The following is a 25,726-nucleotide window of genomic DNA, read 5'->3' on the forward strand; positions in this document are numbered from 1 at the left end:
AAATAATATTTTATCTTACTTAAATTATTCATAAGTCTTACTATCAAAGCAAATAAAAGGAGAGAACAAAGTTCTCAAATCCCCCTTTCCAATCTCTAGATTAAAGGCTGATGAATGGTTGTGACCCAAATCAAATCTCAGGAAAGGTTCCCTACTGTGGGAGGCAAGGAACCTCACAAAGGGAAACAAAACTATTAGTGTCCTATGACAACTTTAACACAACAATATTTTTCTCTGTATTTATCAATATTCCCTTGTTCTGTTACACCAATCCTTTACTACGACAAAACCAATAGGTTCAAGTGGAAATAGGTCTAATTTTTAAATGTGTGCTCATTTCAGACAACAGAACAGATTTCAGAATACTTCCACTTCTAAACTAATAATTATTTACATTAAAATATACCTTTGCAAGTCTTCAAACTCCAGCTTCTTATGAAGACTGTAAGAGTCAAACCTCAAATCACTTTTAATTAACTTTTTAAAAAATGCATTCTAGCATTGGTGACATTTTCCTGGACATTTCACAAATTTTCTATACCAAGTTTCTCTGCCTTTAGCAATATTGCAAGATTAGGAAAACAATTACAATTTTCAGGTTTGTAAATAACAATCAGGAATTCAACAGACTTTTTTTTCCCCCAGGGGAGTGAAGTCATTAATAATTCAGTAGTCCTGCTATTATATTTCTGATTTCATAGCTCTAGTAAACTGAACTTTGGGTGTTGTACATTCCCAGTTTTGGTAATGTAACTTTCAACACTTCAGTCAAGGTAGTTCCTTAAATCAAAGCATTTTTATTTAAAAAAGGTCTTCCAAAAAAGCAAAAAGAAGCTATGCAAACTTTTTTTTAAAGATATGCACATTTGTATTAAAACCTTTACCCTAAAATACTAGTGTCATTATAAATTATATGCTCAATATAATGACTTAACCTCTCTTCTTATTTGAGGAGAGCGTTACCCAACCACTTGAACCTACAGCCTGTCCCCATAAGACTGAACAGGGGGTCAAAGCCCTAATTTTGCTTCCCTTTGCTGCATATTTGGAAACTATTAAAATAAACTGAGAACAAAAACATCATTAAGAGTACCAGACACCATTAAAAAAACTCATTTTGAGTTAGTGTAGTGATGCCACCAGGAGCTCTTCAAACTTGGCTAGCTTATCTCCAGGTTTTGGTTGCCTCTATTGAGGAGTAAGAAATTACTATTTCCAAGGGAGGTGGGCAAAAAGAAAAAAAAAAAAGGGAGGGGGAAATATACAAATATACTCTTCTTTGCCTATAAAGATATTCTTAACAGCTCTGGTGTGAATATCCCGCTTTGAAGACTACTCTGCTTGAATAACTATCTTGCTCTAACTCTTGCCTGCTGCTGGCTGTAGGACACTGCTAAATAGAGTGCAGTGTCTGGTTAAGGTAAATGAATTGACCTGCACAAAGGAAAAAACAAATCATTTACTGCCTTAATTCCTCCCCCTCAAACATGCATACTTTAGCTCTCAGAAGAATAAGAATAAAATATTTCTGAATAATAGAAAACCTATGTGCTACTTCTCACATTTTAGCCAAGGCAGACAGATTTTTAGCGGGGTTTTTTGTCTATTGTAATTTTAATGCAATTTAAATGTATATACCAAAGTGCTTCCATGTAATTAAATCCCTTGGAAATTAGTTGTATTACAAGATTCAAGCTCACAAAAATTAAAGCAGGACATTCTTTGAAAGGCTAGGAATCCTAAAAAACTGGAGGAAGCTGCTAGCTAGTCATCTAGGATTTCACTGGAAACTTTCCACAACAGCAGCTTCTTCAGCAGGTGCACAGAGAATATTTACTTCACTTGAATTTATTCCACTTGTAAAATTGAATAACAGTTCTTACAACGCTGAAAGCAGCTCTAAATAGAAATTCTGGAAGAAAAATTAGCTTTCTCATCTATAAAACATAACTAGAGATAATCTTGCACTTAATGGCAGGAAGGTTTTCACTCTGAACACCTTTAAAAGGTGCAGCGAAAGGAAGCAAGCTATGAAAGAAGCCTCTGCTTATCTCATTTAAAACCACTGATGATTGCCTGATGGGTGGTACCTTCCCCTTCTGTTGTTTTTGGTTGTAGCCCAGCTCCCAAGCTGAAAATCCCATCTTCACTCCTCTCCCCCAGGAAAGTTAAAACTGCTTTAAGTAGAAAGGTTTCCAACTGCTAGTGCTTCAGTCATTTTAACCAAGTACAGGTTGACCCCAGTCACAGGAAAATATTACCATGCATTAAATAAGCAAATGACTTAATTCACAATTCTAAGAAGAATAAATAAAACCATATATGTATATATATGTACTTCAAAAAAAAGTAATGTTCTCCTGGTTAAGAGAAGTAATACCAAAAGGTGCACACAACCTATATGTTTAACCTATATTTAATAGTCAGCATGTTCCATAATGTATAGGTATTGAAAATTAAATTATTTCCTAAAGGACTGAAGTGTACAGAAATACCAACAGAAGCCAACAAGAAAAGTTGACTGACTTAAAAACCAAGGGTCCCTGGCAACCCAGTTTTAAGGAGCAGATATTCCAGTTTATCTCCCAAATAACTCCTGGGTGGGTAAGGAAAAAGTAAGGTAGAGACAGCACAGAAAACCTGTTTGCATTTATATTTGGAAGAAAGCATGTCCATTAACTGAGACACTGTTGCCCATAACAAGACTCCTAGCTCACCACAACTATACATTTTTCTCACATGGAAAACCTTTGAATGAACAATATTTTAGTTCAGTCAGGAACAATTCCAGCTCCGAGGGATTCCAAAGTAGTGCTCAAAGACAAATTAAATGCTCTGTGCATGATGGGAAAGTATTTGAGTGAAGGAAGCCTTCAACACTTTCTGAAAAGCCACAGATTTTATCTTTATAGTTAATATAAGTGTGGTTTTGCCCATCCTCAAGTGTTTAAATTATTCCTATAAACTGTGGCAAGCAAATTAATGTCACAAACTTGCAGCAAATGTACTTTGCTTTTACACTCCATTTTGATTACACTGCAGACCACCCTTTTTACAAGTGCACCAGTATTACCAAAACCAAGCCCAACCAACTGAGAACCATTCATCTGACACACATATCTTCAGTGCATAAAAAACTATGAGAGCTGACATATTCAAAATACAGTTGCAAAAAGATTTGCAAGTGCTTTTCCTGTGCTACATTACTCAGGCCCATCTAGACAAAACTGGTCATTATCTGAACTGCTTGCAAAACTTGCTTAAGAGCCTGGAAAAAAAAAAAATTGAGAAAATAACTCTAAAAAATAATATTAAAAAAAAATCCCATTCTGAAAAAGCATCACAATAGCATTCACAAAAGTCTCCCACAGTGCACCTACTATATTGTCTGATGGAATTTGGCATTTTTCTCTAGAGCCAGTCAATAACAGGAACTCAATCACAAATGTCCTGCTTTCCAGTGAGCGCGGCAGCCTCGGCTGAGCAGCCTAACGAGCCGGGGGCACGCCAGTTTCAGCAACAGTTGGAAGAAAAGTCCACCAGAGAAGGTTAAAAGTTTTTTGGTTGTTTTTAATAAAGCCAGAATTCTTTCTTGGTTAAGCAAAAAAAAAAAAATAAGCCCACAAAAGCTCAAACAACCCACACTCATGATTCTCTCAATATTGCAAAAAAAAAAAGGCAGAAAAGAGCAGGGAAGAAGAGCAGAGAAGAACAAAGAAGGGCAAAAAATGGGCAAAGAAGGGAGAGGGGCAAAGAAGTATGGAAGAAAAGAAAGGAAGAGAAGAGTGAAGATGACCTGATGTAAAAGAAGGGCAAAGAACAAAACAAAGACAGAAGTTCAAAGAACTTTGAAGAAAGTCAGGGAAGACCAGGGACAATCCTTACTGCAGATGCAGCTCTTCTGCTAAGAGCTCTTGTACTTAGAGCACCACATGCATATCTGGTGCAAGTTATCATGCTAACGGGAACATACTTAACTGCTGGAAACTACTAGTTTTTCAAACTGGAAAGAAACTGAAAACAGCTGGTTTTCCATTAGCCTAAAGACATTGCTACCATTAAAAAAGGTAACCACTTGGTAATATTTTCTCTTCTTATTCCTTTTTAACTCAACTGAGTTTTCACACAGTTCATTAAGCAGATTCATCCATTTATCAGCTTTTGACAGGGATCCTGTAACATTGATGGGGAAAATGGAGTACTGTTGAAGGAGAAGTAATACATAGTTCATTCTGTGTATACCATGTGTGTAAGAATCACTTAAGATCTGAATTAAGAAATCCTTTATATGAAGCTCCCACCCCACAAAAAAAAAAAAAAAAATTGCTATAAATCTAAATAGTTAGAATTCTGACTCCTACTAAAAGTGAAAAATAATCAGTAACTTTAACATGTGCATAAGTTTTGGTATTAAAGATGTCATCTTAATTACAATTAAAGCACTGAGATCATTTCCTATGAAAAAGCTGTTCAGGTTTATTAGTTCAGTGGAGAGTTTTCAATCTCAATCTTAAACTGAGAATGAAGATTTAGAGCAAAGGCATTTTCTGTGGTTACAGAAAGTCTAACTCACACTCAACATATTGCAGTCACTTGGTTCAACATAATAAATCCACAAGAAGTTTCTGAACAGTATCAAAACTGATTAGACACCTGCACACACACCTCATTTCACTTAGATTAGAAATGCCTGTAGCAGCCCAGAGGCCTCAAATATTTGTGTGGCTAAAATCTGTACCCATTTAAAATAAGATCATTTTTGACTGACACCTTTTTGATTAGCTTGAGTTCTCCATTTCACATTTGTCAGCTTGCAGTGATTGTCAAGAGGGGTTCAAATCCCCATCTCCATCTGCACACAGTTACAGCAAAATAAGCAATGGCCACCCCAAATGTCAATTTTAACCTAAAAAAGTAGGTTTTGTTCTGTTACAAAGATGTCAGCTCAATGCTTCAACTGAAAGTTGGACATATTTGTGGGGCCATACCTCACATGTCATTGAGATTGATCCCTGCAGCTTCCCTCCATCCTCCCACTTGGCCCCAGAGCAAGGCAGCTCCATCCACTCCTGTCAGGGTGAGTTTCCAGAGAGGGCCATTTGTCTTATAGTGCTCTGGAGCAAAACATTGTACTTGCAACCCAAATAACAGCATATGCTACAGCCTTACAGGAAACAGATCCCAGAAGACACCATGTAAGGGAGAAAGAGTCTGTAGATCACTGCCCCCAAACCAGGACTCTCACTGACCAAGGCTCTCCAAGGAAGATGGACAAAGGCTACAATCTCTTTATTCAAAACATGAAAGAAATAATAAATGGATCTTGCATGGATCAAGATGCATTAATGGATGAGAATGGATGTATTCTCATCCATTGCTGAGTGAATGAGAATGAAGACAGGCAAGCTGAGGGAGAAAGCCTCAGCTGGATTCAACATCCACCTTACGGAGGAAGAAGTGTACCTTAGTTGGAGACTACCAGAAAATAGGTCCTCAAATTTTGGAGGCATAGGAATTGCACTGTCCTCTTCTCAGCTCCTCATCCAACACTAGCACCAAGTACAGTGGCCCCAGCACCCTCTACAGTCAAAGCACTCCTGGCTGCTTCAGGTCCTGCTTCTCACGTGGTTCTTCGACACCTTTTCCTCTCTCACTAGTGCAAAGGGTAGACAGTGATTAGAAGACTGAATCTGGCTAACACACCACATAAGCAGCAGCCTATAAAGCATAAGGTACTTGATAGATATCCTATTTTGCACAGAATATTTGTCTTTTGATAATTATGTACAAGTTGCTTTAAATAGTTAATAAACAGGCACTCACTGTTTCTACTTATCTAGCATTCTAAGAATCACTTTCAGATTGAAGACTTGAGACTTTTGCTATCCTCCATGTCTACAAGAATTCTATGTAAGAATCAGTGATTTCAGAATTCAAAGGTATCAAGAGAAGATACTCAGAAAGAATAGCCATTTATTACAATTAAAAGAAATCAAATATTTCCAACCTGTTTATGTTCAAAACTGAAAAGGTTAGCACTAAGAACCCCATGATACAAGATATCAGTCATTGTAGTACAGCACAAAGACCACAATACTCCTATACAGAACTGAAGCACCACTGTAGCACATGTGGTATTTGTGGAGCCTTTATAGTTGAACTGTGATAAACAAGGTCTGTTTCATTTTTTAAATAGCTCAGAAATAGCAATAAGGAATTGTTTTTTAACAATTAAAAAAATTGTCACAAAGCTGTTATTGAGAAACTAAAAAGTCATAAGAACAGCCCAGGCAATTTCTTAATGGAAGGAATGCTGTTCAATTTTAAATTTCAATCAAAACAGAGCATCAGTCAGTCAAGCATATCAAAGATTTTTAAAGAATGAATTTAAACACATGGGCTAGTCACCTAATAGAGACATACTTACCTGTCTCCACAGTGACAAGCTATATAGAACTTTGTTGCCATCTTATTGGAAAAACTCCATACCTTCTTGGTGATTTCTCACGGGCAGCTCCTCACAGCACTGACTCCTTCTTCCTCACAGCACAGCCAACAAACGCCATCAAACTGCTCAAGCAGCCAACGTGCTCTTTTATAGCACCCATCCTAACTAGATCCAGCTGTGGCCTGTTAAGGGCAAGGACTGTTCCTAATGCTTGGTAATTAGCACAGCTGCAACTCCTTAGGGGTGAGATTACCTTCATCACTATCTCTATTCTCCTACATTCCACCCATCCACAGAACCTGAGGGGCTTGTTTTCGAACTAACAACTAGCAAGGTGTCCTTATACTGTCAAATACAAATTGCAAGAAAACCTAACTCACTTCAAATATAAAACTCCACACTTTTGATACCAGAATCGGTATCCTGCAGTCAATTTCCTCTAAAAGACCAAAAGTTACCTTTTGCTTCTCTACATACTTTACAGAGTGTGTAAAGCCAATGCCAATTCAAGCTGATTTAGTGCAAAACTGTATTTAACAAACAGAATACACAAAAGCAACAGCTAAGCATTAACTCCTGTCAACAAACAACACAGATGTCCCACCATTCCTTTTAGACCATCCATATTATAAAATACTACTTTGTTTTCTCCACTCCCAGTTTCCATGCCAGTTATCCATAAGCAAACCCTCCCCACTGAGAAACTGAGGAGGAACAGAAAAGTAGCTCATCTCACATGAGGAATCTAAAAATCCAAATGCCAGTGCTGTAAAACATGAAGAAATTGAACACCTAAGAAAACTGAAAATCATCCAAGCATATGTAAGAACACAAGGATTTCATCCTACTCACAATAATTTCCTTCTTAAAAAAAAAAAAAAAAACCAAACAAAAAAACAAAGAAATTAGGTTTTCTTTGTCAAGACAACATAGCTTGAATATTTATAACACATTTTCTACAATAACCACAGCAACTATACTTTCTGCCAAAAAACCAGAAATGCTTCCATTCTTCATCAGAGTCCAAGACTTTTAAAAAGGTTGCCATTATGCCAAAGTACCTTCTGCAACAACCTATTTTGTATCCAAATGAACAAGATACATATACAAGTTACATAGGTCACATTGAAATGTTCTTTCCAGGAGATAAGTACAATTTTCTGCTGGAACAGAAACTTTATCACTTCCTGAAACTACACTCAGATGCAATAGTCCCACAGCTCCTCATGGGTGGAAGAAGTATGCAAATCTCTGCACATCTGGACATGCTAAATCGTTAATAGAAAGAATCAAATTGTTGCTGGCTAACTTTGTGTCTTTTTTAAGCACGCAAAAAAGTCAAGTCTGGGAATAAGCTGGCAACTTCACAGGTCTCAGAGTAGGACAGATAGAAATATCATTAATTGCTTTGCTTATTGCCCAGCACTACATCACTGCATAGCACTCCAGCTGTGAAACAGTGGAACTCTGTCTAGAAAGACACACACTTCACAACTTCATATCTGGAGAGAAGATTGCCCATTGAGGAGTTTTCATCCCTTCCCACTCAACTGAAAAGCTGACATCAGCTGTGAAGTTAGCCATCAGTTTCTCTGAGAGATTGGGAAAGGGGGAGCAGGGAAATGGTGGCAGCTACAACTGCTCAGTGACAGTGCTTCCAGGAACAGGTTCCCTAATAACCAAAACCTAACAGAACATGAGGTGGGCAGCTAATTTTCAAAAAAACCAGACAAGGTCCAAATTAGAAAAGACAGTGGGAGAAAAGATCTAAGGAAAAAGGAGGAGAAGGCGTATATACTGGAGGGACAACATTTCTTGTTGCTTAAAAATACAACCTTCCACACGTGATAAAAGTTCGGGTCTAGACACGACCAGATCTTTCCTGCAAGCACAGCCATGCATTTGCAGCATGTTGGGAAGTGCACTTATTCAGGTCTTGTCTTCAGCCAGACTAAGGTGTGCAGTCACTCTTTAAAAGCCTTCTTTCAAACCAAGGAATGAATGAAGCAAAGACTGTGACTCTAGGCAAGTGACTTCTTTCAAGTCACAGAAAAAGATAAGGACTGTTAGGACCGAGTTTGTGTATATGGCATCCTCTCTTAAGGACTAGGAAAGGTTAGGGCTTTATTGGATACAAAGCACCAAGAAAGTTATCAAGTTACTACTAGATTTTCCTCCCTTATTAAAATAACCTTCCCCTTTGATATCTCCTTCACACAAAGGGCTCATCTTCCTTTTCAGGGCGGTCCAGCCAGACCCACTGTCTCCATCCTCCAGGCAGAAAAGTTTGCTGTGCCACTGCAGCACAGCCCTGCATGCAGGTGGGGAAGGGGGAGAGCAGTACAGTGCTACTGCACCATCAGCCTTATAGGGAACAGGAGCATAACCTCCACTGAGTGTCTGTGCTGCATCACGCTGCAGGAAAAAAAATATCAGGATAGAAAAATGGAGAGTACTCCCTGCTAATTTTCACACCAACATGAAATAAAGATTAATAAATGGAAAACAGCCATTATGGAATTTTGGGTCATGAGCCTCCTGTCCCTGGCAGGAAAAGATGGGAAACTGTGGCCCAGTCCTGTTCCAAACAGTGCTCTGCATGCAGATTTGGGAATTTCTTCTTTTCCCAATGCCATTAGGCCTTCTCCATTGATGACAATTTCTCACTTAATTCTTCACACACACAGTTTATTTTCCCATCACAAAGAAAACTGACAAAAGTTTCCGTGCCCATCTCATGGTTCACTGCATTTAAGAGTTTCAGTGAAGGAGGAAAGAGCATGGACCTGACTTACTCCACTTCAAACTCCATTCTCAAGAGGTCTGGACACCCAACAAGGTCCTCTCACAGCTGTCTGGCACACCAGCTCTTCTTGCAAGTGGTTAAGGAAGTGACATAAAGCACCTTCTGTCTATACAAAACCTCATTACTTACTAAAACACTCACTACAAAGCTCAGCCACCAGTGTTCATACTTTGTCACAAGGAATTCACAGGAAACAGCTTAAAAGTGGAATCCTAAAAACAGCCAGGTACAGCTGAGGTACTGAGAATCATGATCAAATCATGGTAACAAAGCAACTAAGGAATCAAGTCAGAATTTAATTACACCAATTCAGAACTGCTGATGCAGAGCAGCAATATTTACCTTAAGGCAGCTTGTCATGTTTCACCTTTCACCATTACTTCAGGAGTATCAAATTTATACACAGCATACTGCAAACACCCAGACAAAGCAATTCACTTACTTCAACCTGTAAACAAGCTTTCCTGAACAATACTTTTTTTGTTCATAAACAACACACAGTTTCACTCTCGCATTCTACCACTGAAAAGGGCCATCCTACCTTTATCCTCCACTCCCACCACCCATTCCATCTATTCCTGCTGTTTTCCTCAGTACACCTGCATGGTCAACCAAGGTTACCTACAGCTGAAGGCCAAACAAAAAGCCCTGAAAGGTTTTCAGCTGGAGCAAGTTTTAGGAGTCCTCATCTTTTCTTAGATCTTCGTTCATTAGCAACCTTCAGCATTGAACACATATAATCTTCCATCTCCTGCCCTAGACATAGATGATGCAAAACCACCTCTCATGAGCTGAGGATTTCATTTGGTTGCACTTGACAGCAGCAATGCTAGCAGACCATTGAAACAAACAAAACTAGAGGTAGGAGAACCAGAAGCCTTTACCTTTATAATTTCTCCTCCTCAGTCTCCAGTCCCCCCACCACCTCCCCAACATTTCCACCAGATTAGTCAGCCTTTTACCTCATAACTAACAAACTGTGTCTAAATGTACTAACAAGATAGCAACATTAGGAGTGTTAGTTCTGCAAGGCTGATCTCCTTGCTAATTAAGCCATTTCTCCTACAAAATCTCTTAAAAACCAAATAAGAACTTCCAGCTAGATCCAGATCAGGTTCTTCACTACCTAAACCATTTAAAGATGCAGCTATATACACATGCACACAGTATCCGATATAAATTTGAAATCCGTATCAAAGCATTATCAATTGCACATAAACTTCATATGCATTTTCCAAATGTCAGCAAGCTCAGGTAGAGGCCAGGGAGAAAGAAGTGTATCAGTACCACACCACGTCTGCTAGCCATGTTTCAACAGCAGTCCCAGAGAGGTTATAACTGGAGTTGAACACTGACTTGTTTGCTTTATAGACGCCAGGAGCCACACACAGAAAATTGCTCACTTCTGAAACAAATTACTCTCAGTTCAGTTTCTCCAGAGGTCAAGATAATTATGTCCTGGTGTATTATTGCATTCACCAGCACTACCTGGTAGAGGCAGCATGCCAGCCCTCAGCTGCTTTAAAATGAGACTCAGTGATAACCGTACGAGGGAACAACAGCTTTTGCAGTTCATTCCACAAAGGGTGTTTCTCCAAGCTGTCAGAAGAGTGACTATAGCCACCCAAGCTGTTCCAGATTCACCTTCTGTACAGTCACTCCTTTGTCCTCCCATCCCCACCTCACACACCAGACCCAAAGGGGAGCAACAGAAAGCCCTGCAAGGGGAATTCTGTCTTCCATCATCTGCTCTGCTAAGAGCACACAATATCCCCATGCACACCCAGCAAGAACAGGGAAAAGACTTTACTACCATACATAGTTTCCCTGGTTGGGGTCTCAAACAGAAACATACCAGTTTTTCTTCACAATTTTGCTACACCTGGTATTTCTCCAAAGACAGCAACGCTGCAGCTACACCTCCTGCACTGTCCTGCCAGCCCAGCAGCAAGGGCAGAGCAGCAAAACAGAGATCCATGTTTTTCCCAAGACTGACAACATCAGATAAAGTGGGGCTGTCCCCTGTCACAGGCAAGCCAGTTTCTTCCTGCTTTTCTCCCAAACACAGGGCTGCACTTGAAAAATCAAAAATATTGAACATTTCCAACATATGGATTTTTATGACCAAAAACCTCAAAAGGAAAAAGAGTCCAAAGGTCTCTCTTCAAAAATTAATCCTGGAATTAATGTGATTGACTTGAAAACTTACCAAGTGTTGTCTTGAATGAATTATTATAAACGAACACCTGTAAGGAGCCAGCTATTATTAGTACCAATGAAACTGTCACACAAAAACAAAGAAGTGCTACTTGTGGCCCTGTGATTAAGGCTGTGTCAGCAGTTTGGTTTTCATGAATTTAACACCCAGCTGTAAAAACGGCCTTCAGCAGAGACAAGCTCATTGCACCACTATCCACAAGAGCAAGGTTTCTGCTTTCCCTGGGTGAAACACAAGAGTCAACTATGTTTTAATACATGATCTTCAAATAGTAAGATCCAGAATCTGCAAATTGTTTTGGGAAACAATCACAGCCAAACAGGACTACACCTTGAAAGACAGTTTGATAAATACTGCAAGACAGAAAGTTGGTAGAGCACAAGCAACAGAGAAATAAGAATTTGTGATGTTCTGTTTTGGCATACATTCTTCAAGAATTAGAGGTATTCCAAAGAAACTGCCTGCTAATGCACATTTCATAGCTATAGATCTTTGTAACTTGGCCACCTTTTGCTTAAACACAGAATGACATTAACAGATTTATGTTTCAAAAGGCACCATTTGAGATTCTTCAAGCAAGCAATCCATAACCAAATAAGCAGTGATTAGCCCTGTGTATGCACGAAATTAAAAGCCCCACTTATGCTGACACAAGACCCACATCTGACCCAAACAAGCAGGAAAAATGCAGTATTTCAAACATATCTTAGGGTATGTACTACTCAAAGCCCTGCAATAAAATAAAACCTTCTTTTAAACAAAAACAGAGTTAAACCCTAAACAGAATGTGACCATAACCCAAAAGAAACTTCTTCACACTGTGTTTTGATGCTTCAGGCACTGCCAGCACTCCAAATTTTATTCTATTTTGCTATTAAGTTTAAATTACAAAAAAAACATTACAGATTAACTTAGAAGGCTAACACCCTTGACTGCCTCAGTATGGAAAAGTAGTAATATCTCTTAATTGCAATAATAAAATAATTTAATTAAACACTGAATTTTAACAGTCTGATTCCCACACACATTCATATACAAACTATGAGCTATGTTTCCTCCATCAGCATAAAGACAAAGGCAACACAGTCCTGCTGTAAAGATAGAAACAAAGTTGTTTTCATCCTGACCTTTCCTACATTTTTTTCTCTTTTTCCCCACATTAAAACAAAGCCTCCTTATTGAGACAATCAGAAGAACACGTGGAACTTGAAACACTTAAAGATAAATTGTGTAGATTTATAAACTTTCCCCTTCTTCATCTTTCTCTCAATCTCGAACATATGAGAGGGAAAGCTGAACACACATACACACAAAGTCAAATAACTAGCAAATGCCACTTTCATAAGTGAGAGTATTATTTCTTAGTGAAAGCAACTAAAAAAAAAATAAATCTTCAAAGCCACCAGCACTGAAATGTCAAGAACTGGTCTGGATGAAACAGGGGACATTTCACTCAGCTTACTGAATGGCTCACAAGATCACAGACCCTCACTAGGATTGTGGGCTTTTACTTCCTTCAAAAGAATCACTTTCTGTGGTCTTACCATCCAGGGCTATGAGCTGGCCCTCTCCTGCCCTTCAACACACAGAGACAATACAGCAGCTGCCAACATTTGTGAGTAAACACAGGGAGGTTTTACAAGGGGAAGATGGACAGTCACTTACACAGCCAAGTACCACACTCTCCATGAGCCAATAACCAACTCTCCAAAACTTTTTGGAAGCAAAACCACTCAATGTCTGCCTAGAAACTTGGTTTAACATCAAAGCCATGGTACACACATGAAAGCAACATAAGACATTAGTGATATCAGGCAAAGTGAAAAATTAAACACACTGGTCAATCCCTGAAAACACAAAGAGGATCAGAAATAGAGAGGCTGTCCAGAGAATGCTCAGGAGGCAAACGGGTTTGGAAGCACTGTTCCTCTTCAGATTAACTCCAAAGCAGCTACCTTACAGTACCTGTAAAAGTACTTAGACTCCACATCTTTAATTGCATATAAACACATTTACTGTGCAATATGATTTTTTTACTAGAAAAAAACAATTTCAGTAACCAAATTCCATCGCCTTTGTTTATCCTGCAAAGTGCTTTGTATAAAATAAATGCTTCCTCATTGCAAGATGAGGTGCTACTCAGGACAATAAAAGTGTAAGTCCCATCAGGTAGCCACCCTAAGCACCTTTCACACTCACGAGAGCAGCTAGGGAAGCCAGGTGCTGTGAATTGTATTGGCTATAAGCCTAAGTAGGCACCTGCATTTGCTTAAACAAGTCTGGGCTCTCACTCACTGAAACAGCTGCCTAGACAACCTGCTCAGGTGTTGAAACAGTTAAGCAAGAAGGTTCCCAGCTAAGATGACAGAATCCGTCACCAGCAACACCTGCATATATAAAGGAAATTAATTGGATTCGACTAATTAGTGGAAGTTCACTGTCACATTTTGAAGTCACACTAAGTAATTCTGAGAAACTCAGCCTACATAACCAGTATCAAGAGTAAGCTCTTTGTCCACCACTGCAGGTACTTGTTACACAGCTTCCCCGTCAGTTAATGTATTTCAAATGCATGTGCACACTCTTATTTCCTGCTTTACACACCTTCATGTCTTCTAAAAATAACTGAAACCATCATTTTGCAGTTCTCTTATCAAAATCAAAACCATGGCATCATTAGGGAATTTCTGCAGTCTTGAATTTGCTTTCAATTTGCCAAGTCTATGTGGCACCTGTTTTCAGCTGATCAAGACAGCAGACAGATGTGAGATCCTTTAATATGAGGAAAACCAAGAGTATGCACGTGACAAAGCGGAATTGTACTCTAAAAGGAATTACCGATCAATATTTTCCCATTTGAGTTACTCTCTAATTTTAAGAATAATCTCATCTCTCCTAATGTTTAAACCAGTAAAGCTACAGGCAATGAAATTATTTGAAATTCCAGCCAGACTTCACAAATCAAAAATAGCAGCATAATAATGCATTTCTACAAAGATGGCTTCTATACATTATTAAACAGTGATCCAGCATCAATTGTGTGAAAACACAATGATAATACCAATGAAAATACAGCCAGTGTATTTTCAGTCAGTCTTAAGATTCTTATTTTATTCTTGAATAATGAAAATCTCTCAAATTAGTAAAAAAAAAAATCTCACTGAAAAATGCAGAAAAAGAACTTACACAGTTACACTATATATTCAACTATATCAAGTGCTGCAATAAGAACATAGAATGTATACCAGATGACCACAAGAAATAAAAAACATGAAGCAAAACCACACAGTTATAATTTTTCAGTCTCAGATCAGCTGCAAATATGACTGTTTTCCTAAAATGGACTAGCAAGGGCATAAAGCAAAGTTTAGCTCTTAGTCTTTATAACTTTCTTGCCTTCACATATCAGAATAATTCTCCAGCTTTATTTTGCCTTCAAAAATAAAATTACATATTTTACTGAGCCTGCAGATCTACAGCCACAGAGTCCCCACTGCTTTTTCAAAGACCAGCGAGATTCTGGATCGGCTTCCATTATAATTTCAAAACCACTTTTCAGACAAGAGGCTGTGAAGTTCTGCTCACAAAGACCAGGCTTGGACTCCAGCAGGGCAATGCTTGACCAGTAACAGCCACAAACAAGCTTCTCAGCTGCACCTTTTTAAGCATTCCCATGGAGCAGATGGATACCTAAAACACCAGAGATACCTAAAAGATGGAAGAGTACAGTATTTTGCATGCAGGCTTGAGGAGTTCTGTATCCCTTTCGTACTGTTTATCTTGTAGTATTTTAATAGTATTTAACTTCAGAGGCAAACAGCATGCTAAGTTTTGCCAGGAATACATTGACAGACTATTACTGTGTAATCATGGAAAGAATTACACTGACATCAAAACCACAATTATTTAGTTGTATGAAATCCAGACAGTATACCCAGAAATTTCATCTTTCAAAACCAAACATGCTCCACAGTAATGTTTATGCTCTTAGAGAGGGTATCAGTGCTAAAAAAAGCAAGGACAACAATCAGCAGCCAAAGATATGGTGTCTGTTTCTTATCCTTTCAACAGAGGAATCTCAATTTAGAGGAAGCTATGGGTCATCACCAGCATCACTGATGAAGCCACCCATTGCTAATGCATCTGAAGAGATTCTTCATGGACCAAGCAAATGCTAGGGAAAAAAAAATAAACAAAATAACTACATTCCTGACAGCATGCCTATAATTTGACAAATTGCAACCTAAACAGTCAGATATTGCTACCCAGTTCCAGAATAGCACCAGCAGAAGTTTATAGAAAGACTTAGAGTAAAACAGAAGGGACTGCAGCATATCAAGTCAGAAACATAAAACTCAGAAAAAAAAAGGAAAAAAAAATGTATAGGAGCAGTCAGAAGTATTTCCTTCTTGACTTTGGTATATATGTCTTGCAGAAAATAAAACACAATCTATACACCTTGGGAAAGGCTTATTTCCATTCATAAAGTGGTAAATGTCTTCAGTGTACTTCTGGCACAGCTTCAGACATCCTAGGATACAAATAAAAAAAACTATCTACCTTTTTCTGGGTTGGGTGGTTTAAGGCTTCCTTTGCAGTTTGGTGACATGCTATCTCAGACTGCCTCTGAATACAAAGAAACAGTTACCATTTACCTGAGAGAGCCAGTTACCATTTATCAAGAGCCAGGAGGCACCTCTTCAACAGCTGTGCAAGTGTCAGATATGCAGCAGAAACAAGGCATCTTCTCATTACAGCAAAAGTGCTCACCTAGACACTAACATGGTATAATTTTTTCCTTCTGCATTAGAATTCACCACACAGGCTGCAGGAACTCTTCTTTGAGAAGAATTTCCAAGCAGCAGTAAATTGGTCAAATGGCACCTGAAGCAAAGCCCTGCAGAAAATTTTACTATATCTTGCTACACTTAGTGGTTAGCCAGATTTTTCTAGAACAAGCATAAATTTTCCTGTTATTTCAAAGGTGTTCAAGCTCAGCAAATGCAGCACAAGCTGGTTTATCTACTTGGATACTCCTTGCAATAGTTCAAGATGCATGGCATTCCACATCCAAGGCAAGCATCTCTTTGTAGCTGACATGCCTGTTGGACCAGTGTGCTCAGCTGAGCATTGCAATGAAGCAGCTGATAATATCACAAGTAACTTTGACTGCACTATGAAAATTATTCATCAAACTGGAGTTGTCTCAGGGTACACAGTATCTAATGCCTTCAATGGCACTTATCACTGAACTAACAACAGCCATATAAAAGTCAATGGATGTGTTTTTACACTTACTTTGCTTACTGTCAAATGACACTGAGTTACAAGGAAAAAATCATATTTCCCGTTAAGAAAAAAAAACAAACTAACAAGAAATACTCCTGAAGAAGGAAGCCTGCCTTGGGTATACTGATTTGTGGGTATTTGTGACTAAATTAAAAGTGTTACAACATTCAAGTTGCATATGAGGAAGTTCAGTTGCTTAACACATGTGAAAAGCACAGGTGACAAAAGATAAGCCAGTTCAGATCAATTTGTTTGGCAGGCTTTACAAAAGCTTCATTGTGGATTTAGGTTGTAAAGCCTGTGAACACCCTCAAAAGGAACAAGCCAGTAATAGGAACAGGAAACTGGAGAGAATTCCACTCTTTCACCTCACCTTCTATGGTTTTGCTTAACTGAAAGATTTGGACATAACTGCATCCTCCAGATCACACACATACGACCCAAAGGAATTCCTTAGCTGAGGTTCTGAAAAAACAACCAGTGCATTCATATGAAAGAGGCAGGAGGTGACAAAAATATTAAAGGGAAAGAAAATCTTTTTATTTTGCTTCCTTGGCTACAAAGCAACCAAAGTAGCAAGAAGAGATTTAGAGCAAGAGAGAACATACACCTGTGGAAGAGGAAGCTGGACATCGACCACGCTGCCGCCTTGCTCTTGTGCCGTCATCCACTCAGTGCTTCAAGGAAGCGGTGCTTTCCAAAATAAGCCTGAATTGTGCTGCGACAGTGTAGGAGAAACCGAGCTGACAAGCTTGTAAGAACAGTCACTTAATCAGGACTCTACTCCAGACCCAGAAGTCTGAAGAAGTTGGGATAAGGTTGCTAGGAATTGCCAAGAGAAAGAAAGTACTTCCTGCCTCCCAGACTGAATGAAAGCATAGGCAAGTCCAAAGAAACCCAGACTTGGTACTCGTCAAAGACAAGGTGTCCTGTTTTGAGCAACAGGAAGCACCACTACGATGAACACCAGTATCACAACTGCACTGAAAAGCCTTTTATTCAACCTTTTATTTATTATTTAGAGGGATCACAGTGGTAGCTTTTGATGTGTTTCTCACATAGGCCATCAGCAGGTTCAAGTACTCCATTTTTCCTTGCCCTTCTGCATAGCTATCTATTTTCTAAGAAAGCAACTCCCTTGTGCAGAAAGCTCAACAGACAAAAGGATCTGAAAGAGATAATCAGAGGGGAAAAAAAAAAGACCAAAATTTAGTGGTAGAAGATCAAGTCACATAGAAAAGATTTTTACAAGAGTTCACTATTCAGATTGGATTGGCTGTAGGTACATGGAGAAGAGGAGGCTCTAGCTCTTTAAAACTTTAGAAAATAAAGAACTAAAGGTTCTGTCTATGCCGGCAATCACCAGTCTAAATTAAATTTAAAAATCCCAAAACAATTAAAGATTAAACAAGCTGCATGCTGCTGGCAATGGGGTATTCTGTTCCCCTGGACTGTCCAGGCAGTAATGTCAAATAGCCCTCTAACCACAGCATCAGATGTCATGAGAAATGTTGCCTGGCAGAACTCATCTTCCCAAACCCTATTTGGTCACCATGAGTAGATCTGTTTCATACCTCAGCACCATCAACATGAACTTCAGTATTTTCTTTTTCCTGGAACATGTTCACAGCAGGTACACATCACAGCATACAGTACCTTATGATTCACTGGTTGTTCTCAATCTTTTTCGATCCACATCCTGCATACATAATGTTCAAACACAAGGAATCGGACTGCCTGCACTGGTCCTTGAATTGAAAGTCTGCTGGCTGAGCCAGGCTACCAGAACTTCCCTCTCCTGTAAGCAGCTAAACAACAGACTTCACTGGCAGTCACAAACACTGAGCAAAGCTGTGCAAAGGTGGAAAGAAAAAAAAGGAAGTTAATAAATAAAGGCACACATGAACTAATCCTGTACCAGTAATAGTTTTTGTTGTGAATATCTTCCAGGTAACTTATGTTCAAATGCCATCACTAACTGCATTATTCTGAAAGGCAATGGAATAGAGATGGGCTACCCCCAGGCAGGCACAGAGAGGAACCAAAGTCCTGGACTCCCAGTCCTAGAAGAAGACAAAAGCCCTGTCAATCTGCACATACTGGTGTAGAGTATAAACCGTATGAAAGAGTAAAGCATTTAACTGTGTATTTACAGATGGCTATCAATGCAGAATTTGAGTTAGTCTATCTAATAGCCCTCCTCTTTCCAAAAGGGAGTCAAGGCAATCAAAAGTCAGGCATCTTTGCATAAATAGGGTCTCTGTTTTCAGAAAATATTCTAGTCTGCCATTTCAGTATTTGTTATACTACATTACTCAGAAAAATACCTTTTTCTCAAGAGTTTTGCGTGACAATCAATAGCAGCACTTCTCATTTATATCCTGTAAAGGGAAAATACCTGGAATTATATTTTAGGAAAGTTTAGTTTCCTGCCAGAGCCGCTACTCATTTGCTGCAAATTATTTTCAATAAGCCCCTTATGCCATCTTGTCACAAACTGCAGGTGGTTCCACTTCCAATCCTGTGTAGTGGTCATAATATCATACAACCTTATATTGAAAGGGACCTCTGTGCAGTTCAAGATCCCTGCTGAAGACAGGGTCAACAAGTGCAACATGTCCAATTTGGTTTGGGTACCTCCAGGGACAGACACTCACCTTCTATAGTCAGTTTCTTCTGCGCTTGACACCCACATCATTTAAAATAAACCAGTCAAATAAAAGCCACTCCAAAAAATCCACACACCCTCCCATGTTTAAAATGAGTTTCTTTCATTTAAGTTTGTGGCCAAATTCAGTGTTCCTATATCTCTGCATCCTCAAACTATGATAAGGATGTTCAATGCACATGAACTCCTCACTCAAGACATCCCTTGACTGCTTAGAAACTGAAATTGAGTACTTGGCTTCAAACAAGACAATATTTGTTTAAATGAACAGGAAGCAATACTAATATTTAGCTTTACTCAGAAACTAAGACTATTTGTTTTAATGAAATGGCAGCAATGCTAATATTTACCTTTAGCCAGTTTCAGCAAAGATTCTCCTCCTATTTCATTGTGAAAAACCAATCCCTCTGATTTTATCCTTCTCCTGGCAAACCAACATCCTGTCTCTGGTACAACAGGCTATAATGTTTCTCTACCTGTGTTTTTCAAGTATATACATGTTCTCCAGTGACACAGATTCCCACTTCACAGTTTGATCACAATACTGAAAGAAGCTTTCATAAATATTGTTTAACTGTTTCCTCTTCTCCAAGTAACATTTATTTTATTTTAGCCACAGAGTACCAAAGAGTTTTATAGTATATGACTACAAACCAGCTACTCATTTCAGTTTTTTTTAATACTAAGCAATGACTCATATTTTGTTATTACTGTACTTTGCCCCACTGAGTCTGTCTTGCTCAGTTTCACCTCAACAGACAAATTTTTTAAAAACCAAACAACTTGACCTCAATTTACAACAGCAAATCTTGCTTTCTCAGTATCTTCTTTTTTTTCCCCCTCTTGATACAGTTAATCTTTCTCCAACTGTGAACTGTAACTGTGGCATGAAACTTGCAGTACACATGTGTAAGGGTTGGGTGTGTTAGGGGAACAGCAAAGGCTCTAAGCAACTGAACTTCCGAGACAAAGGACAGAGGCAGACCCAACTCTTTAAGCTCTCCTCAGGCTTGGTTGAAAGCTCTGAGGTTGCTGCCTTAAGTTTTGCCAAATAGAAGCAAATGTATTTGACAGAACTGCAGGCAAAGGAAGGCAGAGGCTGAGGCTAGTACTGCTGCTGTAAGAACTCTCACAAGGCAGACACCACTGCTCCCTTCATCCGCCGTTTGCAATAGCCTCAGGGCATGTACTGACACTGAGCTCCAATGCATTGCTTCATACTAAACCGAGCTTTGAAGTGCCCGCTGAACTACCTTGGTCTACCTTGCTGCCTCTCCTAGAAAAGCACCAGGTGAAGATAAATATAATTTGATGCTCAAAATCCAGGGGCAAATTGGGAAACGTAGAACATCAACATATAACCTCATAGTTAGGCTCAGACAGATGATTTCTTGGTACTTTTCCAAGAAGTCAAATATCTAAATACTTCCACAAGTATCAGTATAAGAAAGACAATCAGACTGACTTCAGTACAATCAGACATTCTGAATATATATTTAAGTGCAATTTTAACAGATATTTAGTAACAAGCTCCAGGAAACAATGCTTTAAAAGTGTACTGTTTTGGTAGCTTCCTGGTATAAGCAACAAGCCACGTTTGCTTAACTAGAATTATGTTGTTAGCAATACTAGTATTTGATTCAAAACTTCCATTTTTACAGAGTAACTCTTCAAGTTACCAAGGTTTGAAAAGTCCAACACGTTTATTTTGCATTGTGAAAACACTGTTAAATTCAAGCTGTTTGAGATTTTTTTTAAAAAAAGAAGTATTTTCACTTATATACAAGAGACCTGTTTCATTTAAAATACTTCTCTTTAAATGAAGAAAAAAGTGCTATGCATTACTCACAAGTAGTCTACCAGCAGACCAATACCCACATGACACTTCAGAAATGTTTCATCCATCTAACCACACCAACTGCCTCACTCTGGAAGTCATTTTAGCAAAACAGTGAAATGTGGTTCGTCCCACTGCTGTGGTGTGAGAAAGATAAGAGAAATCTCAATACTGCAAAAGGAGTATATAACACTACTGCCTACGTGCTTAGAGTCTCTTATCAGCAATGCAAGTGCTAGAATGATACTGATTTCACTATAACTCCAAGGGTGAATGCAGAATTTGTAGAGGTTGATACATCTGCTTTGATTTAATAGAAACTAAGGCTCAGCCCTTGGAGCCAGAATGCCATTTAAGTCCTGATCATGGAATTATGAAATGTGCTCTCCTTTGTGGCTTCACCATGCATGCAGCAAATTCCTCCTGTTATTTGGCCAGAGGTCAAACTCACCTCCTTATCAGTAACACATTCACCCTTGCACCTACCTGTCCTCTAACGTCTTCTATCTAGAAGAAATGCAAGTCACCTGAACTGATTTCATTAACAGGTGAAGTTAAGCTGGCAAATGGCATGTGCCTCCAGTGTCTCACTAAACAGAAGAACTTGTGCAGACAGCCCATCCTTCTCTGGCATGCTGTAAAGTCTCATGAACCCCACTAAAAGTCCATTAATCAGAAGTTTCAGTTGTGCCATATCTCTATGTTATGTTTCAGTTAAAAGCTGCATCATCAGTCAATTGCTCCATTATCAACGTATAACTGTCCGAGCTCAACTCTTTCTCCATCCTAGAAAGAAAACCCCAGCTTTTGTCAGTGGAAAAGGTGAACAATCCACATGTTCATGGTTACACAGAAGTTCTGAAAAATAATGAGCTGTTTGATATGATTAAGCACACTTGCTGTGGCATCATCTCAACTCAGGAAGGGCTGTTCCAGTTCAAGCAGCACCTCACTTGGCCCATTTGTACTCTAACAACAAAAGCCCTACCCCACAAATTCCCAAAACATGCCCAAAACTGTCGTGGTCCGCATCGAGCTCAATACTTATCTTTCACCTATCCTTATGTGCCAGGCCCTACAGGGCATTACTTCAGCAAACACTCTCAGAGTACAGTGGCCACACACAAACAAAAGCAGGTTCCTTATACAATGCAACTGCGCCAGCTCGCTTTTTGCTGTAGCAGAAAGGGCACAGTTTCAATAAGGGGAGTTTGCCATCCAATTCCATTCTGTACCACCTTCAGTCTGAAGAGATCCAAGCCTTGATCTCCCACCTTGAAAGAGCACCAGTTAAAGGAAGAATTTGAAACAGGCCAATACTCTTTAGTACAGTTGTTAAAATAATTGCCCGGGAGAGACAAAGCCTGAGCTCCAGCTTCCACTTCAGCATATTTGTACATTTCACACATGGTAACTAAGTTTAAAAACACATAGCACTGTTTCTTCAAGGACAGGGAGATGCAAGTCTCCCTTTCTCACACAGGAAACAAAATCCAAATCTCCCATTTCTGGGTGAGCCTCTTCAAAGAGGGGTAAGGAACAAGTAGTACATTACTTTCTTTAAACTTTATCTAAGAAAATAGATGGCCCAGAAATCCTGGCAGCAGGTCTCAGAATTATGGAGAACTACAAAGGCCTTTCCTAGCTCTGGTTCTCCACATGTTCCAATGATAAATAATATGCCTGTCAAAAGTTAAGCTAAGAAGGATGAGCTGCTTTGAAAACAAACAAAGTAATATAGACAACACAGTACTGAAAGAATTGTGGTATTGTAGCTACAGGCCTCTAACTTACTATCATTGATGAAGAGAAATGCACTTCTGCCAACAACCTGGAAGACTTTTCACACAGCACCAAAGGAGTCCTTGGGAAAGCTCTGACTGTGCCCTTGCTAGAAATAAACATCAAGCAAAAATGTTAGTACACAGAGATCACTAGTTTTTGCCTTTCTCAGACATAGTTACATCTCCTTGTCAGACAGCTCCTTGGAGGGTTCTCCCCAACCTGCTCTTGGCAGACAGCTGCTAACCCATGAGAAGAGTGTGGACCAAAAAGTGTGGCAAGAACACACATGACCAGGCATAATGAGGTGAAACACAAGTAGCAGGTGAATGTTCAAAGCACAGTGCAGGTTCTCCCAGACTGCAGACGAAAAGCTAGTCTCTGGATTTACTCCCTCCCAAAGAGCCCACTGGTTCTTCCACTATAAAATAAAAAGAGAGACAGCATTGACTGTCTCAGGGTAAAAGAGCAACATGTTTGTTTTGACATGTACTTTTTCACAGTGCTCATGGACTTCTCAGCAATCCACACCAGCACCTCACAGGGGATCTGCAAATACACCAGAACAAGTCACAGTTGAAGGGGAAGAAGTTCTTCCATGTATGAAGCTGTCACTGACTAAATGCAAGCCATAAAGAAAAAATGCTGTTCCACTGGGATTCTAAAATGAGCCTTAATGGCTACTGTACATTACTTACTTAACAAATTATACCAATCACAGGAGATACACCCTCCAAGCAGAAGTCATTCAGTACCAGCATGTTCCTGGAGATAAGCAATGCGGAAGGAGAGCAAATTTTTCCAGGTAGTGGGAGGTATCTACATTGCAAATAAGATGTTCCTCAAATATGAGTAAGCATGTCCAGGACAACTTTTCATTTAGCACCCACTTGCCAGCAAAGACAGAGCAATGCAGATCTCTGTGTGCACAAACAGTCCATCAAACTATCCCAGCTGCCTACTGGAAGTGCAGCAGCACAAGCCACAAAGTGCACATATCAACCCTCCTGCACACCTCACCAGGTTAAAACTCACCACCATCATATCTTTTTTCATCATGGAGAAGTTGCTCCAAGGGAGATTGTGATTTCTTTCTCTTTCCATGCCATCTTTCTCCTGCACCTTCTGCTCAAAGCACCAGGACTCTGAGAGGATCATTATCCCTATGAGTAATATAGCCAAAAAAATTGGAGATTGCAATGAACGTACACAAATACAAAACAGGTGGCCTGGGGAAACGCTTTTGTCATCCATTCAGGCTTCAGTATGAATCACACACACACAGAAGCAGGTACTGACTGTAAATGCATGGCTGCCCAGTGTGTCACAGTGGCAAGTGACAAGCACCCCTTGTGAGTGACAAGCCTGATCAGGATGCAACCAACACCGGCCTGCTCTGGTACCTTCCCCACTGCAGATTGTCGGGATGAAGAGTCCCAGCACTGGGTCCTTGTGCTGTCTTTCCTAGGTGCTGCTCCTTTTTCAGCGATGCTCACTTCACACCTCATCCCTGCTCAGGTTTAGCTGACTTCTCATGAATTCCTGCTACAGACTACTACAAGACAGTCCAGACACGAGACAAAAAAAAGCACTGCACCCCATCTCGCTCACACCAGCTGAAGAGCACTACAGACCCGCGGGGCAGACAAGTCCTACCCACGAGGTGGTCTGGCCGCCTCTGACCCAGCCGGGGGCTGGCGGACGGAGCTCCAGCCGGGCGCGGAACCGGCGGCACCAGCGGGGAAGGGAAGCGGGCGCCGGGCTGGGAAGGCACCCGCGGGGATGTGCCCCGGGGCCCGGGAGCGAAGGCGCCGGGCAGACCCACGCCGAGCCCCCCACGGCCCCAGCCACGGCTGCCCGCGGGCGCCTCGGGCTCCTTCCCACCCCATCCCATCCCCTCTCCCTGCGCCGCCGGCAGGGCACGCGAACGAGGAGAGCCCCCGCCGTTACCTGCCCGGTGATGCCGGTGATCAGAGCCACCTTCCTGCCGTTCATCTCCTCGCCGTCGTCTCCCGGTGCAGCAGCAGCAGCAGCAGCAGCGGCGCAGCCACTCGTCTCCTCCACCGCGGGCTGTGCCATCCTCCTGGCGGCGGGCGCGTCCCAGGTGCGGACGTATCCCGGAGCGGAGGCGCGGCCGCCGGGGCGAGGCTCCCTCGCTGGGGGCGGGCACGGAGGGGAGGATGCCTGCCGGCACCCGGGTTACCTGCGCTGCCCCGGCCGCGGCATTTCCGCGCTCGCCGCCCGCCCCCGCCCCGCGGCGGCCGCAGGTGCAGCCCCCCGCAGGCGCGCTCCCGCCGCGCTGCCCGGGAGCGCGCCCCGCGCTCGGCGCCGCTCCCGCCGCGCGGCCCGACCCCGCAGCCAATCAGGAGCCCCGGCGCTCCCCTAAAGGGGCGGGAGATGCGCCGGGGCCGAAAGCTGGCGCGGTGATTGGCTGAGAGCGGGCGGGGAGGGGCGTGGCCGGAGGAGGAGACGGAGAAGGAGGAAGAAGAGGAGGAGGAAGGAGAGGAGGGGGAGTGAGGTCGTCCGACTTCCTGACCGCGTGTCGGGCCGCAGGATGCGCCGGCGGTGCTGCGTGAGGCGAGCGGGGCCGGGCGCACAGCGCCCCCCGCGGCGCGGAGGAGTCACCGCGGGACGTGCCGGGCCTTCCCACTCCTGGTTATGAACGGAGCAAAGGCTTC

The 25,726-nt window shown here is 40.9% G+C and overlaps 1 protein-coding gene across 3 annotated transcripts in view; it reads right to left on the minus strand.

The window, feature by feature from the left end:
- GMDS (GDP-mannose 4,6-dehydratase) overlaps positions 1-25,289 on the minus strand; it is a 406,491-nt gene extending 381,202 nt beyond the window's left edge. Inside the window, exon 1 of one of the 3 annotated variants that reach the window (XM_064426280.1) lies at positions 24,999-25,289. In XM_064426280.1, coding sequence (XP_064282350.1) covers positions 24,999-25,127 — 129 coding nt within the window. In that variant the 5' untranslated portion in view covers positions 25,128-25,289. Of the gene's footprint in view, positions 1-23,060; positions 23,082-24,083; positions 24,212-24,998 lie in introns of those variants that run through there. The other 2 variants (XM_064426290.1, XM_064426297.1) reach the window with 2 other exon arrangements.
- Positions 25,290-25,726: the final 437 nt, after the last annotated feature.

Source organism: Passer domesticus, chromosome 1, assembly GCF_036417665.1.
Source record: "Passer domesticus isolate bPasDom1 chromosome 1, bPasDom1.hap1, whole genome shotgun sequence".
Lineage (NCBI taxonomy): Eukaryota > Metazoa > Chordata > Aves > Passeriformes > Passeridae > Passer > Passer domesticus.